This window comes from Lygodium microphyllum, chromosome 11, assembly GCF_053477565.2.
Source record: "Lygodium microphyllum isolate KBCC chromosome 11, Lygodium_microphyllum_v1.1.10, whole genome shotgun sequence".
NCBI lineage: Eukaryota > Viridiplantae > Streptophyta > Polypodiopsida > Schizaeales > Lygodiaceae > Lygodium > Lygodium microphyllum.
In genome coordinates this window covers 73,446,479-73,462,812 of record NC_141145.1, presented here as the reverse complement: position 1 = coordinate 73,462,812, position 16,334 = coordinate 73,446,479, and the positions used below count along the sequence as shown (strand labels likewise).

Sequence of the window (16,334 nt, the reverse complement as noted above, 5' to 3'; positions counted from 1 at the left end):
GAATCCAAAGTTGTGGCCCTAATGGCATCTACACTAGAGGAGCAAGTCCAAAAGGTGCAGTAGGAGCCAGTTCAATTAGGACCATTGTTAATCCAACTATTCCAATCATCTCGCTTCAATTTCATAATCAAGTCATCCACAATGTTCTACTAGGCAATGGGTTTGGAGTCAACATCATTAGTATGGCCACTTGCAGAGATTTTGGCCTAATGAACTGGGAGCAAGTCCCATTCTTGGTCTGAATGGCTAATCAACAGAGTGTGGCCACTTGATATCATCTGATCAGCTCTCATGGAGGTAGCTAGTGTGCTATTTATGATATCATTAGTAGTACTCAACATGAAGCATGCAGGTGAAGATTACCACCTATTACTCAGATGGCCCTAGTTGTAGAAAGCATGGGTCAGTCATAATCCCACTATGATCAACTAACCATTTGTTGAGGTCACAATGAAATCTAAATCTTCTTAAATAGCATTCTACCTCCATTAGCACCCTACAGGTAGTCGCAGAAATGGTCAACATGATAAATAGCCTGGACAATGATGAGAAAGCTACATTCTTGGTAAGGAATGCCCATTTAGAACCATTTTGTTTGGTGGATGTGCTATAGATCAACAAGCAATACTTGGATCCACACTCCCCATTTCACCTTACTCAAAATTCAAACTCCACCCAATACCAAAATCCTAATGATACAGAAGTCCAAAATCCAAACTCTGAAGTAGAAGTATCTCAAGCTATGACTATAGCTAACTCCAAAAGTTTTGATGTGCTCAAAAAAGAGAGAGAATTTGAAGCACAAATGCAAATATTTACAAGGGTTACAAAGGATGCCCCTACCTTGGTCCCAAAGAAACAATGCCAATTGACTTCATGTGGGTTACACTACAGTTTCTAGGGCAAGTTCGTTGGTATTGGTGGCAATTGTGCCTCCTAGCCCATGTAGCTATTCCTCTCAATCAGCTAGCCCACATCCGTCTAAAGCAACCCCCACATGGAATGAGATGACAAACCTAGCATTCTGATGTCTCTCATTACTCTTGTCCAAGGCCCCATTCATAAACTCAATGGATTGGACTCCCTTTTTGTCTTTGTGGATACCTTGGATATGAAAATTAGTAGTGTACTTATGAAGTAGGATGCCAATGGTTGGTTTTGACCCATTTTCTATGCCAATAGACAACTCTCCACTCTTGAGAAAAAATATTCTATAATAGAAAGAAAATGCCTCTAAATGACCTATTCCATGAAGAATTTCCACCATTATCTACTTGGATATTCCTTTATATTTCATGTGGATCGATCTAGTTTGGTCTACTTGGTCAAACAACAAAATGTCACAAGAAGACTGGCTCAATCGACTCTCTTGTTCCAAGAATTTGATTTCCAAGTGGTGCATAAACCTAGCACACAACATGTGATTGCAAACATCCTTTCTTGGATTGATTCTAGAGAAGCTATGATTGGAGTAGATGATGACTTTCCATATATTTAATTCTTTCACACAGTAACTGAAATCCCAAACCTAATCCACCCAATCCTCCTTGGACATGGTATGAGAAATCATTGGTCTTCTTAGACTCCAAACCACATTTTGATAGACCAATGCAAATGACTGGCTCTCCAGAGCTGGTGTTTGAATTCCTCCTATGCTAGCTCTATCACAGAACATTATCCAAAATACTTACCACCACTCTCACAAGCATACCACGAAGACCCATGGATCGCTTATTGCACCAAGCGTTTCAAGCCGAGAGCCATGGCTATCTCTCGCATAATCGTGAACACTTTTCCACATACACAAATGTAGTGAACTTACCTTTGAATCCAATTGAGTTGCCTCCTCCCCCAAATCTACCAGTAGCTCCACAAACAAAGATGTGCTTTCAAGCAGGTACCATCTCCAAGCTCCAAGCTCCAAGCTCCAAACTCTATAGCCATGTGTGAGAAAGGAGAAGAGAAGAAGGAGAAGATAAAGAGAGGAGAAGAAGAGCTCCACGGTCCCTCACTCTACCACATACACACTCTCCCTCTCTCACACTCCCTCTCTCATACACAAGAATGAAGCAAGAGCAAGAAGCAAGAAGAGAGTAAGTTTGGCCACACATCAAAATGATCTTTTTTTGACTTTTTTACATGCCTTATCTCCTCCTTGGGTAGCCATCTCCCCTTTGGTTCATTCTTTGTCCATTCCTCCACTCCTTTTCCTCCTCCTTCCTATTAGCATTGACCCTAGCCCATGCCTCTCATTCTTTACAACATGCATAGGAGAGAACCCAATGCCCATTCACAAAATAAATTACAATACGCTTGGCACTCTTCTTGCTAAAATATTAAGGTGCACTTATTCTTGTGCAGTTCCTCTTCTTATATTTAGAATTTTTCATGTGCTTTGTGTCTTCAGATTTTTCTGAGTGCTTTGTTCTCCATCTTTCTCTTGCCTTGGAACTCTCTTGCATTTTTTATTTTCTGTATTTTTTCATCTTGGTCTTCCAAGGTTAACATTACCCCCTCCTAACTAAGTGCCAATTCCATGGCACTTGAGGGTACATGTGGTGCTTAAAATATTGAGGGCCAGTGTGGAATGGTTCTTGGGGCCTTTGAAGAGGTAGGCCATGTTAGGGATGCTCTGTGAAGCAAGTCTTGAAGGTTTCCGATATTGAAGATAGATGGTTGGTTGAAGGTGGCCTCCATAGTTATTGGCTTGCTATGCCACTATAGAATGTATCTGAAAAGAAAAAAAGCGCACTTCCTAGGGGGTTGTGTCTACCTTACTATGCAACGCATTGTGCAAGTGATGGTGCAATTGGGAGACTAGTCAAATCATAGGAAAGCCTAAGGTGTTGTCCCACACTTAAGGACCCAATTTGTATATAAAGGAAGGTTCTATGAGTGACTTAAAAAGACAAGTCTATCAAAATGGCATACCCTTGATGTACCCTAAGTTGTGAAGTAGAGGAGAGGGCTACGGTGGTCCCTAGGTACAATGCGATTGCGACGCTTATAGAGTACCAATGGACATATTTCATCTTTGTTTCCTTTTTTTTTCACTTCTTTCTCTTATTTTCTTTTCTTATCTTTTCTTTTTCTTTTTCTTTTTGTGATTACAAGGAAGCACATTAAATGGCATCTCGTTCATGGGCAAGGACCAAGCTACATGGAGGCTTAAGGGATTTACTTAGAAAGGCCCTAGTTTGTATATAGCCCTTCAAGTTAACTCTTATATTGAGGGATGTAAATGATAAAAACAAGTGGTTCCATCTAGTGAACCTACTGTCACTCATATCCTCTAATACACTCATACAAGATGTTAGCAAGAGGGTGGCTCTCATCATGAGCCAAACCATTGCACATCTATCTATTCCTACATTAATATAAAAAAAGAGAGATGGTAACCACTCTTCCTCTACATTAGGCTTTTGTTTTAGTAGTATTCACAAAATATGAAGATAATTACAAGTAGTAATGAAAGTAAGATTTGAGCAACATGAGGAGAATTCTTTGAGAAAGCCTATTATTGATGGACAGAGGTCCCTTTCAATGAAGGTATTCTTCAAGAGATGAGGCATTCACATTATAGATCATAGGAAAGTCATACCTACCATGCACCTTCTAGTTAAAATCAACTCCAATGTTTCACGGGTAGGGCATATAGGCAGGATCATCCATCTTGTGTGTTAGGGTGCTATAGAAAGCCATCCAAGCCTCTAAATTAGAGTCCCATATATTTTTTGGCTACTTAGGTTGAGCCTCATACCCTTCCACTTTTCTGGGCACCTCCATCACCTTGTCTTTTCAATTAACTATTAACTTCTATTACCACCTCATGGGATGTCTTAGTTTTTCCTCCAACCATCTCCTCCCCAACCTCTTCAAGAGCTTTATTACGTCTTCCACCACCCTTGGAGATAATACTTGTGAAAAGATGCGGGATCTAGAGCATGACAAATGCTATGGTGGATAAAAGATGAAGATTAAGATCATGATGACATGGACAAAGACAAAGACTTGACTTATTACACAAGCGAATTAGGTTCCAAGATTGAGACTTTGACTCATAAACACATTTTTGTGTATAAGACTGACAATGACATTGTATTCATCTCATATGAAAATGACAAGCAAATACAATGCTTTATAAAAAAGTCTAGATCGCACATCCTCCTTCTGTGCTTATGGGATTCTTGTCTTGAGCCCTCATTGCTCCTTCCAAAGAGACTAAAGTAAATGTGATTGCAAACATCTCAACACCCCTCCTCAATCACAACGAGAAATACAAAGCGTATAGAGACTTTAGTAAAAGCAACACCTGCAAAGTGTGGACACATCATAGACATGGCAAAACACCAAAGACTGTCACAAAAAAGACTAAGTATGGCTACCACAAACATGGTGGACATCCAAAGGCTATAACAGGGGCCTCACAAAGTGTACAGAGACTGTAGTACAAGGCTACATGAGGAGTTTACAAGTTTATGTCCGAAGCATTAAGGCTAGGCAATACAAGGCTAAAAAAGTCTATCAAAATAAGAGAACTAATGAGATTTGTCTTTCTGGTGGTCTTCTTCTTTGTTCTCTTTCTTTGCTCCATGGTCTTCTTCTTTAATTGCAGCAGCAAGATAGACCTTCTATGATCGATTTTGGCGTGGCAGAACTTCTTGGTGTATCCGATTCTATTGCAAAAATCACAGAAAAGTTAGTCCTTACCTTTGTACATGTTGCCAACATATAATGCTTGTTCATCTCTAGAGGTGCTTGATTCTTCCTTAGTTTTTAGCTTCTTTTCCTCCTCTAACAGTGATGCATGGATATCAACAAGCTTAGGGTTTGAAATATTGATTAAGCTTGTTGATACATTATTATATTCAGGAGGTAAACTTTTAAGTAGAACACCAATGCAAACATATTCTTCCAATTTAATGTTGATTCCTGTAAGCTAGGTTAGAAGCCAACGTACATGGACATCCACCTGTGGATGTCTTAGACCACCCCATGGTCTATTCTTGCCTCAAGGAGAATACACTATTTCTAGAGAGCCATATTGAGAAGGATAGAATCCTAAAACTAAGCTAAAGGATCATCGAGAGATCATTTTATACATGACAAAAGCCTATACTTGCAACAATCACAGTTAGTCATTTTCATTGTCATTGTCATTTTCCAATCAAGATGACATGGTCAAATGTACTCATTTCTATGTCTCAATCCATTTTGAATTTCTAGAGATGTAAATGTATGCATGTGTGTGTACGCACGCATGTATAGTCCTTCAAGGCAATGCTCAAGCACACTATTGCCCTTGTATATCATTATATCAATTCTTGTTCTTTGTAGAATTAACATACAAGACTCCAACTTTTCTAGAGCACCCTACGAGTTGGATATACTGGTTATAAGTTCTCTAATTTGTATTACTAGTTTCAAGCTTATATTTGGTATTTACTATTGGCCCATCTTTATGGTAGATTGGCATAATTTTAGCAAGAATCCCAAGAACCATGCATTTATGTACAAGTTTGATGTGATTTCCAATACCTATCTTGGGAAATAGAATTTTAAGCTCCGAAGTGTAGAATACTCACCAATGTTGTGGACCAAGTAAAATTGATGGCATTACACTTCTATCAATCATTTGCTCAAATTTATAAAGCAAAAGAGCATGTCTAGTTCATGGAGAACAGTAATGTCATTAAGTCCTTACCCTCGCTACCAGCTCCAGCAATCAATGAAAGCCTTACAATCCTAAGGTTATATCCACGTAAATATGCTTGTGAATCCACCATTCACACACATCTGCCGTTCAAATCATAGGCAAGGACCATGTTCTGGTCAAATATCAATAGGATACTTGAAAATATCCACAGGATTCAACCAATCACACAGACAGGTTCTGTCAATAAGCCTTACATCAACTCTCTTGAAGCATGCATCTACATCAAATGTGCAAACTCTGGCTCACAATACAGCCATCCGCAATGGGATTGCCATTGAAATTCTTTTGAGATACCCCTGACACAAACTTGTAATAGAATCTAGTTGTCTCGATTCTGACCAAGAACACTCTTATGCCAAAGTAAAACTACGAGTATATAAATTACAGTCAATGACAGTTTACTGTGCACAAGCTATAACATTATCTGAAGGTTAAGTACTAAACCATGTCTTTTCTGGCAGCATTATTTCACTGCATACCCTGCAGCAGTATGGGTGAAAACTTTCTTCACAATTTGCATGCACACTGACAGACTTAAATTTTCACCTCAACAATCAAGATGTTTGTCTTCATAGTCATCCCGGATGCTATACCCAGAAATTATGCACCGCAACCTCTCACTACTGCTTTGTGCAACCTGCTTCTTCTTGTAAAATTAAGAACAAATATTTAGGGCGACACAGCAAGATCTTTGACTGCTTCAGAGATTCTTTTCCTCCTTGCAAAGCTGATTGAAGCACCAACAAGACAAAACTCTAGAAAATGCTTGGATCAGGAGGTGGACCATACACAGTTTGCCAAGAGTATGGAATGGCCCATTTCATGGGCTCGTCTCCAGCAAGATCTGAAAAAAAAAAAAAAACAGTTTCTGCTGCCAGTTAAAATTTGTGCGCGTGTGCACAAAAAGGAGCCTCATAGTATTCACAGTTCTGTTAATAACCACTTCAGAAAAATTATTTCCTGTGTAAAACTACAAAAGTAGGACCTCAAAACAAACAAGAGAAAGTCTAATACTCATAATACTGCACATTTGTGTCATGATATGGAGGCTGTGCGAGACACCTCTAGTATAGATTCCAGGCTCCAGTGACATAGATAAGAGTTCTCAGGTTTAACAATTGCTTGGGCAAAATGCAAGCATTGGCAGTGCTAGCTCAAGAGTGTTGGTAAATTCCGGTGATGCAGGGAACCTACTCTTGCAAACAACTTTTGCACTGCCAGCAAGCAAGCCAATTTGTTCAGCATGTCAGAGCCCATATGTGAGGAGATGGAAGATGAGGAAGGCCGCAGCAGGATCTCATAGCATATAGCTGGCATTATACCATATGGGAGACAACTATTGGATCTAGGAGCACATCAACTTGCCAATTTTCCATCACATGGCACAATGGCCATCAGCTGCAGGATTCACTTGCTATCCATTTGAAGGAAGTACAGTTGATTATCTGATTGGCTCCCTCTCTAGTACATCTCATCTCAAGATTCATTGCCCCAGACCCCCCCATTGGAGTGGAGCAGATTATGCTCACCTTGCCATGCCCCTCACATGCATGTACCACCATACTAGCAGTACTGCAGTTGTACCTCGGCATTCAAGGACCCATTTTTCACAAGCCACTAGCCATGTATACATTGACCATATATACAAGAGCATCTAGGATCTACACCCAGCATTACCTCCGGAGGATCTCAATTCAGTACTTAGTGATGTCTCACACACATCATCCATGGCAGCATTTCCTCATATACGCATTGGATCAAGACTACTCTGGTGGACGTCACACTGCAACTACTCCCACTGCTCTTCCTTTGAGCATTGTGTACACTCTTTCATTCATTTACAGCATTCATTTATTCACTTTGGAGTTCTCTTTCTTCTCTGTTTGTGTTTTTTTGTTTTGTGTTCTTGTCCAAGCTAATGTGTTTTAGTTATGTCCATGCATTCTGTGTTTTCTACATGCAAACCCTAGAATCACTTCAGAACCCCTTGACCCTTATTTAATGCTACGTGGTGTAAAGGTGTTTACACCTAAACACACACTCTTACACAATAATGCATGTACACAAACAAGGATGAAAAATAAATAACACCCTTCGTGGCTCCATATTCTGTCTTGGTTGAGCCCTATTTCAACTAGCATGGAAGCTTCCCCTTCAAGGCCAAGCTTTAGTCACCTATGTATGCCACCACACAGCTGTTGCTTCTCCAACATAACCGAAATAGGTGAGGTGCTTCTACTTCGGCATTAAGTTCTCGGCACCTTGGCCAACTGCAGCTCATGCTCCTCCTTCAAAATCGATATCCATGGTTTGAAAGGTGGTGGTTGTTTTCACTTGGGACATTGAGGCTTTGGTTTGTCTTCATTGTCTTTGACACCAATATCCCTTTCCTTTGTACCCAACCATACATTTCAGTCTTCCATTGCAAAAGGGCACTTGGGCAAGTGAACAATTTCCCCTCTGAAGGCACCATTGACGTGAAACCTTGTTGCATGAGCATGCCCCTTATTGCATTCCCTTTGCACAGCATTGTGTGTTTTGTGATTTGGGCACTTGAATGGACAAAAACTTGCATAGTGGGTATCTTTTCAAACAAAAAGCCATGCATATATTCCCTTTTACCTCATCAAGCTAGACATAATGAGCTTCCTTGCTCACTCCAAGATCCCGACCAACCACCTTACTCCTTGTGGCATTTATCATCTACCTCGTCATACCTTTTGTTGCATCGACACCTTTGACGACAATTTCTACTTTCGTTTCACTTTTGTACGAACTTCATGAATGATAGCCAAACCAATCATTTTATTAAAAGAACAAAAAAGAAAACCAACCAAAAAACTAAGTTTCATAGGCATGTTCCATCACCCTTGCCATCATTGCAAGCCCTTGGGAAGTCCTTCAAGACACCCTTGGTCCAATGTCTTGATTTCACTGGGGTGGACCTCTTGGTTGAGGGCAACTCAAAAGAAGATATTCATCACCTTTGCAATCCCAGTAGGTCCTTGGGCAGTCCTCCACGACACCTTGGTCTCTTGGGGGTAGGACCTTTTGGGTCATATTAAGAGTTTACTTCTCAATCCCTTTTCATCACCCATCTCTTTTTCAGTCCCAGATTGTCAATGATTACTGAATTTTCCACACCTTATGTGCATTATGATTGCTTCCCCACACGCACCCCCTCCCCCGGCCACCTCAAAAAAAAAAAAAAAAAAAAAAATCAAGATGCAATCCTTCTGTCCAGTTTGCAAGTATACACATCAAATTCAACAATATTTTTTGACCAATGAAGCTCAATGCTAGTAAACATTAGGACGACCATAGATTCAAACATAAAAGCCTCTACATTCTGCTACAAAAACTTACAAACCAGACCAAAATTTTAGCTTACTTTTTGGCTTTTCAGAAGCAAGAAGTTTCTGAAATGCATCTGCCAGAAAGAATGCATCTTGAATATTGTCTCCTTCAGAGCAGAAGCTGAGAAGGCACAATACATTTAACCCTTTTGCCTGCAATAAGATGACAGTTTGTAAGCTTTTTCCTCCCTTCTGCCTCTGCCTCAAAAACTTTGTTTTTCACTTTATATAAACATTTTGCTGTTATTTGACACACGAAGATAAAACTCTCAATATGGAAGCATGAACATATTTAAACAAGGTGAAAGCAGTCATGATAGCTGAACTCTCGCAGCCTGCCTAAAGTTAATATAAAACGCCATTGGGAAGAGGTGAAGTGGTACTTGCGAACTATCTGTCTAAGAAAGAAGAAGACCCACTAATCAACCAGAGCAGGAACTTGCCACATGTCCCATGTTGAGTTGCAAAGCATGCTGCAGACTCTCCCACTCTCACCTAGGAGCCTTAATGACCTGCTGCTCCTATCTCATGCCTCATTCATGAAATCTACCTTGATGCTGGCAAGTACTGTCACATCTCCCTTTCACACTCAGGCCTGCACTTGTGTAGATGTCTCAGCAGGACTAAAACCTATCTTCTCATGATCTGCTATGATCATAGCCATTGACATAGGCCCAGACCTGAAAGCAGCCGATACACTCACCCCTCACATGATGCAGCCCAGCTAAATCTGATAAAATCTTGAGACACACACCAAATTAACCAAGCCACCAGGCACCCCCCAAACAAGTCTCTGTGACCCACTCCTGCTAGCTGTGGCAGTTGCTGCCCTTGCCCATCTGGATGAACCAAAACTATCAATCAATGGGTCCTGACTCATCATGAATGAGAAGCAAAAAAAAGTAGGAACTTGTCAAGACCGCCATATGGCCAAAAGCCTTCTTACGGAACTCTATTGCCCTCCCAAGGGCCTACATTCTAATCCTATTAGCACTTATCCAAACCCCAATCCATGTAAAGCACTCAAACAAATCAGTGGGGCCTTATGTCTAGTGTTATGAGGACATGTATTGAAAAGTAGGTATCATCAGATACGCATTACACCAAAAGATGTGCCTGAGACAACTTTTAGGACATCTTTTGGATTGTATGAGTTTCTTGTTATGCCTTTTGGATTTACGAATGCACCTGCCACTTTTAATCGGATGATGGATCGTATCTTCAGGCCACATAGAGGATTTGTGGACACTTTCTTTGATGACATGATTGTCTATTCAAAGAACGAGGCAAAGCATAGAAAACACTTGGATATAGTATTCAATGAACTGTGTGACCATAGGCTGGTTATCAATGACAAGAAAAGTGAATTCTTCTTGCATGAAATCCACTTTTTGGGGCATATTGTATCAGCTGATGCTATTCGCATGGACCCTGCAAAGTTTGAAGCAACACGATCATGGCCACCTTTGAGGAATGTGCATGAGACCCGCAGCTTCTTGGGTTTATGCTCTTACTACAGGAAGTATATACGTGGGTTTCCTGCAAGAGTTGAAGCAATACGATCATCGCCACCTTTGAGGAATGTGCATGAGACCCACAGCTTCTTGGGTTTATGCTCTTACTACAGGAAGTATGTACGTGCGTTTGCTGAAATTGCATCTCCATTGCATGCCTTGCAGAAGAAGGATGTGCCATTTAGATGGACAGCTATGGAAATTTCAGCATTTGAAAAGTTGAAGAAAAAGATGACTTCAAATCCTGTGCTTGTGTTGCCCGATCTAAGAAAGTCATTCATAGTTCAATGTGATGCATGTGGTAACAGCATTGGGACTGTTCTTATGCAGGACGGTCGAGTTATGGCTTATGAGAGCCGAATTCTCCACGGTGCAAAAAAAAATTTGCAAGTCTATGAGAAAGAGCTTTTGGTTGTAATTCATGCACTGTCTACATGGAAACATTATTTGTTGGGGGCTGATTTTACAGTGCAAATAGACCATCAAACTTTGAGGTACCCTCTGACGCAGACAAAGTTGTCAGAGAAGCATATGAGATGGGCAAATTTTTTCTCTATGTTTCATTTTCAAATTGTACATATTAATGGTAAAAAGAATATTGTGGCTAACAGATGGATTTCTAATGATGCATGGACAACTGTGTCACAAAGCAGTTAAGGCCTAGAGTTATCACTGAAAGTCATTTTCCTCCGTATGCAAGACACAGAGGTATTAATGCCACGGTCAAGGCAGTGGAGCATTTCTTTTATTGGCCAGCTTTGAGGCATGATGTAGAACAGTTTGTTAAGACATGCATCATATGCCAGAAGGTAAAGCATGATAGGCAAAAGATGCCGGGTTTATTATAGCCCTTACCTATTCCAGATAGGCCTTGCAGAGCATTGCAATGGACTTTATTTTTAAGCTTCCTAAGACACCTACAGGGAATGATGGGATATGGACTATCATTTGTATGTTTAGCAAACAAGCCCATTTGATTCCCGTGAGCAAGAAAATAATCATATGGCGCGATTGTTTTTGCAACACATCTTTAAGTATCATGGTATGCCATAGTCGATCATTAGTGATCGAGACCCCCAGATGACCAGTTTATTTTGGAAGGGCTTGTTTGAGAATATGGGTACCACGCTGAAATTCTCATCATCCTTCCATCCGCAGACAATGAAGCAAATTCCACACTGTTAGATCTTTTGAGGTGCTATGTTTCAAACCACAAGAAAGTGGGAGCAGTATTTGCCCTTAGTTGAGTTTGCTTACAACAACACACTGCATAGTTCTACAGGCAAAGCTCCATTTGAGGTGGTTGAGGATGGCAAGAAGGTACCACCTATTCTGCAAACTAAGGATAAGATCTTTGAGGCTGATCGTAATGTGGAAAACTTGAATGTAGCCTATGCAAAGATAAAATATGCACTTCAGAGATCGCAAGAAAAGCAAAAGAGGACAGTTGATCACCACAGATGTGCTTCGTAGTTTGCAGAGGGTGATTATGTATTGTTGTGTTTTGAAAAGGCAAGGCTGGAAAAGATGAAAGGAGGAGAAAGATTGTATCCGAAGTTGAGTATGAGATACTATGGGCCCTTCTAGGTGTTGGAGAAAATCAGTGATGTGGCATATTGGCTGAAATTACCTCCACATTGGCGGATACGCAATGCCTTTCATGTCAATTTGTTGAGCCTTTTCATGGTGATGTGCCAGAGGATATGTCTGCTGAAATTCAACCTAAGGTTGAGGAGCTAGATGAGATTTTGGTACTTGAGCAGATTTTGGCACATAAGGAAAGAAAGATCAAAGGTAAAGTTTCCAAGAGATACCTGGTGAAACTTCAAAATTATTCACCAATGGATGCCAAATGGATGGAAGAGATGACTTAGCAGACCATCCTCAATAGTTGCAGCTTTACCTACATGCCTTTCAATGAGACCCGACTTTAGTTCGGGCTTCGTCAAGTTCAACAGAGCAAGGATCCAGAGTATTGCCTGATGCTCAAGGGGGAGGTAGCACTTCCCTTCTTCCAGCTATGGACAGCTCTCATATGTAGTGAATCTCGGATGTATTCACCATGCATCCAAGGTACTGCACTGAAAGTATATTTGCCATGAGGTCACTACTTAGTGTACTAGTCATTGTGAAATGTATCCAAATGAGTATGAGTTTCACCCACGCACTGAATTTACACTTTTGCATCAGCTTATTATCAATTTGGCATGAATTTTGCCTCAATTTTGAGACAAAAATTTTGATCAGTTTCAGCTAAGTTTTTAATCAGCTTGAGAACCGTTTATGGTCACTATTTGGATCAGTTGTGCATCAGTTTTTGCACTGATTTGCTGGTCAGTTTTTGCAATGAGTTTGTGATCAATTTGGGATCACATTTGCAGCAGTTTGTGATCAATTCTCAGACCAGCAAGTGATTAGTTTATGATCAGATTATGCTCAGTTTTCAATGGTTTACATCTAGTTCCATGGACAACAGCATATCTTATGATGCCATTGATGTTTTAGCCATGGTTTATGCTTGGTTTTCGCTATACTATGGTTTGGTTTTGCCAGATGAGTTGAGCTCATGAGAAATGGACATGTCACATGATAATCTGGCAATGTTTTTGAGATTCTTTGTGAGTCTTATGCTATGTTATGTTGGCTGGTAATTTTCAGCATATCTTGGGCATAGGGATGGTTGAACAACAATGCGCAATGTTGTGTTGACTATGATGCCCTATTGAAATTCCAATGTAGTACTTTGCTTTTGATGCATTTGGCAGTGCAATCAAGGATGATTGTAAAGATTTCAAAAGGGAGGGCTGTCATGAGAACATGTGTTTTTGAAAATACACTTAACATGTGGATTAATTTTAATCACATGATTAAGTAAATGTTGCACATGTGAGGTGCAACTAGGATTAAAGTAAATTTATGAGCCCCGGACCCGAAGAAATCATAGGATATCAAAGGCAAAAGTTGCTATAAGTTATGCCGCACAAGTACTTGGTGGTATCTGGTGCAAGTTGTTGGCCTAGAATCCATTTGCCCATAAGTGTCAGTTGGTGAAACTAAAAAAGTGACGTTTAATGGTACCTGACGCAAATCTGATGGTCAAAGATAGCGCAGAGACACTCAAGAATGGAAGTTGCCTAGTCAATTTAATTATTGGCCAGTCATTATTTTTTAGGGCACCGAAATAATTCTTAGATTAATTTTTAATGTTTAAAGATTGAAAATTAATATTTAATTATGAAAAATGCTAGAAAAACCATTTGGAAAGGCTGCCACCTCAAGATTGAAAAACGTCTTTAGAGACTGGAGAGAAGCATTTTTATAAATTCAACCTACAAGAGAGAAAAAGGGGAGGCTGCTGATCTGATTTGCAGCCATTGGAGGACCTTCTGAGCCAGCCAGGGGCAAAAGAAGATCAATCAACAACAGGAGAAAACATCTACAAGTTGTAGAGAAGAGCAGCAGCAATAAGTGATTGATTTTCTTCAGTTCTTTGCATCTACATACTGTTGTGGCAAGGCAGCAACTACACTTAACTGATTTTCAGTCATTCTTCGCGATAAAACTCTGAATTTTCTCTCTACAGCTTTCCCTCTCATCTCCCAACCATTTCACAGCCTTGCTTCGAAGATCTCAGTATTTGGACCCTTGGAGGCTGAGAAATTTCAGATTTCTTTGCTGTAAACCCTAATCTGCAACAGAAATTAGGGTTTGGCAGCAGCCTCGAGAAGTGTGCCTGAAATTGGAAGCTCCCAAACTTGGATTCATCAAGGCTAAAGCTGTTCAAGTGGAGGGACCAGCAAATAATTGAATTTTGGACATTTTTTCCATCTCCATCAAAGCGGGTGAAGGCCAATTGATTGCCCAAATCAAGGGGCAAATCAGATTAAAGACTTGTTGGTGATTCATCAAAGCAAGGAGAGTTAGAATAGCGAAAGGAATTGGGAGAATCCCATTGTAAATCAACTTATTCTTCAATAAAGCTAAAGAAATACCGAAAGGGGCGCCAATTTTGGGGGCCAATCGGGTGTGCATTGTCCAAGATCAGTAGGTAAATTTGTATTTTTAGATTTGCATTAATTGTTTGCTACTGTAATGTAGTTGTAATCAAAGATTTACCACCCATCCACAGAAGGAAGGCTGATTGCATCTAGCCCTTGGGGTGCCACTCAACATCTAAGAGGAAACTACCCTCCCACGGCCAAAGGTAGCACTCTACTCAATTATAGACACCTTTCAGCACTGACCACACACTCAATCACTACCAACAAGTTCCAAAGCATGTCAAATCACCACCTTTGAGCACTCACCACACACTCACACTCCTTGCACTATGGACAAGTTCCAAAAATTTAGGGCGCTCATCCTTTATAGTCTATGCCTAAAATATCCCCAAGGATCCATAGCAATGAGTTCCAAAGAATATGAATTCTCACCTCCTGAGTCTCTGCCCAAATGATCTCCAAAGGGGAATGCTTGCATCCTCTTCCTACACAAGCCAATTTATCTCCTGTCTTGACCACCATACATTTGTGATTGTCCAATGTATGCACAAAGTCATCAAATCCAAGGACCAAGATACCATCCGCCAACATCCAAAAAAATAGGTTCGTCATACTTTCCACTCGTTCCAAGCTACATAAGATCATAATCCCAACTAATCCTAACACCAGCCTCGAAAATAATCTAAAGGGCATGATCATAAAATAACTTGCACACACGTAAAATACATCAGCAAATGAACAAAATACTCACTAAACAAGAGAGCTAGAAGGCTCTTGCACAGTAGACAACACTCGATAGACTCCAAAGGTTGGCACAACTTTCAGTATTTCTTTATTATTATTCAAAGCTTACACAAATCGCAAGTGACTTGTTGTCACAAACTACCACTTTCTTGATACCAGTGATTCTCAGTTTGGGCTCTTGAATCAGCCCAAACTTGTTTCCGGCATAGTATTCTCAGTTGCTATAACCAATCTTGACCAAGTACATGGGAAATCTTTCCATTCAAAGTATAATACATTTCAATACATAGTGCCCTCAATCCAATTGACTTTCAAAAGTAACATCAAAGGTGCAAATCTTGTCCCATATTGATGCACACTACAAACAAAGTGTAACTCATGCAAAACTCACTTTCAAACTGATCTGATCTACTTTATGAAGCCTTGGCCGTGGTCATGCATCGATCCCAATGCTTTGTCTTGACCCTTGCACACCCAATTCACTATCAAATTGAGCAAATTCAAACCTACACTTCAAATTTGCATTGCCCTCCAACCAACTATAGAGTGTTCAAAAATGTGAATGAACAATTCAGCTTGCCAAACCCTAAAAATTCCAGCCAATATTTAAGCGTGATTTCATAGAGCATTCACCTAGACAAATGTCATGCATAGTTCTCGTGCAATCCCACATTCTTTCTCTCACAAACAAAGGGATCTTTCACAATAAATTTGCGAGAACATTGCTTTCTTCATAAAAAGTTGCCCAAAAAATGCACTAGGCTTGAGATCCCAAATAACAAGAAAGGATCTCTGCAGCCTGTAGTGCTGTAATAGCCTGTCTTTCTAAAATCTAGTTCAAAAATAGTAGCATACTGAAACCAGCCTTCCTTCTCGGATAGGGTGGTTTAACTTGATTAAGCACTTAATTGCAGCAATCAACAAATGAACATAAACTGAAATGCTCACTTTACCTTCATAAACTTGGACAGTGGACACCCTGTTGGCCCCAAAACTGGCACCC

General features: G+C 40.2%; 1 protein-coding gene across 3 annotated transcripts in view; it reads right to left on the bottom strand.

The window, feature by feature from the left end:
- Positions 1 to 5,701: 5,701 nt before the first annotated feature.
- Positions 5,702 to 16,334, bottom strand: part of LOC148028959 (clast3-like protein) — a 67,870-nt gene continuing 57,237 nt past the window's right edge. The window contains exons 5-6 of one of the 3 annotated variants that reach the window (XM_087687731.1): positions 9,108 to 9,225; positions 5,702 to 6,560 (exon numbers count right to left, since the gene is read on the bottom strand). In XM_087687731.1, coding sequence (XP_087543857.1) covers positions 6,472 to 6,560; positions 9,108 to 9,225 — 207 coding nt within the window. In that variant the 3' untranslated portion in view covers positions 5,702 to 6,471. The remainder of the gene's footprint in view (positions 6,561 to 9,107; positions 9,226 to 16,334) is intronic. The other 2 variants (XM_087687729.1, XM_087687730.1) reach the window with 2 other exon arrangements.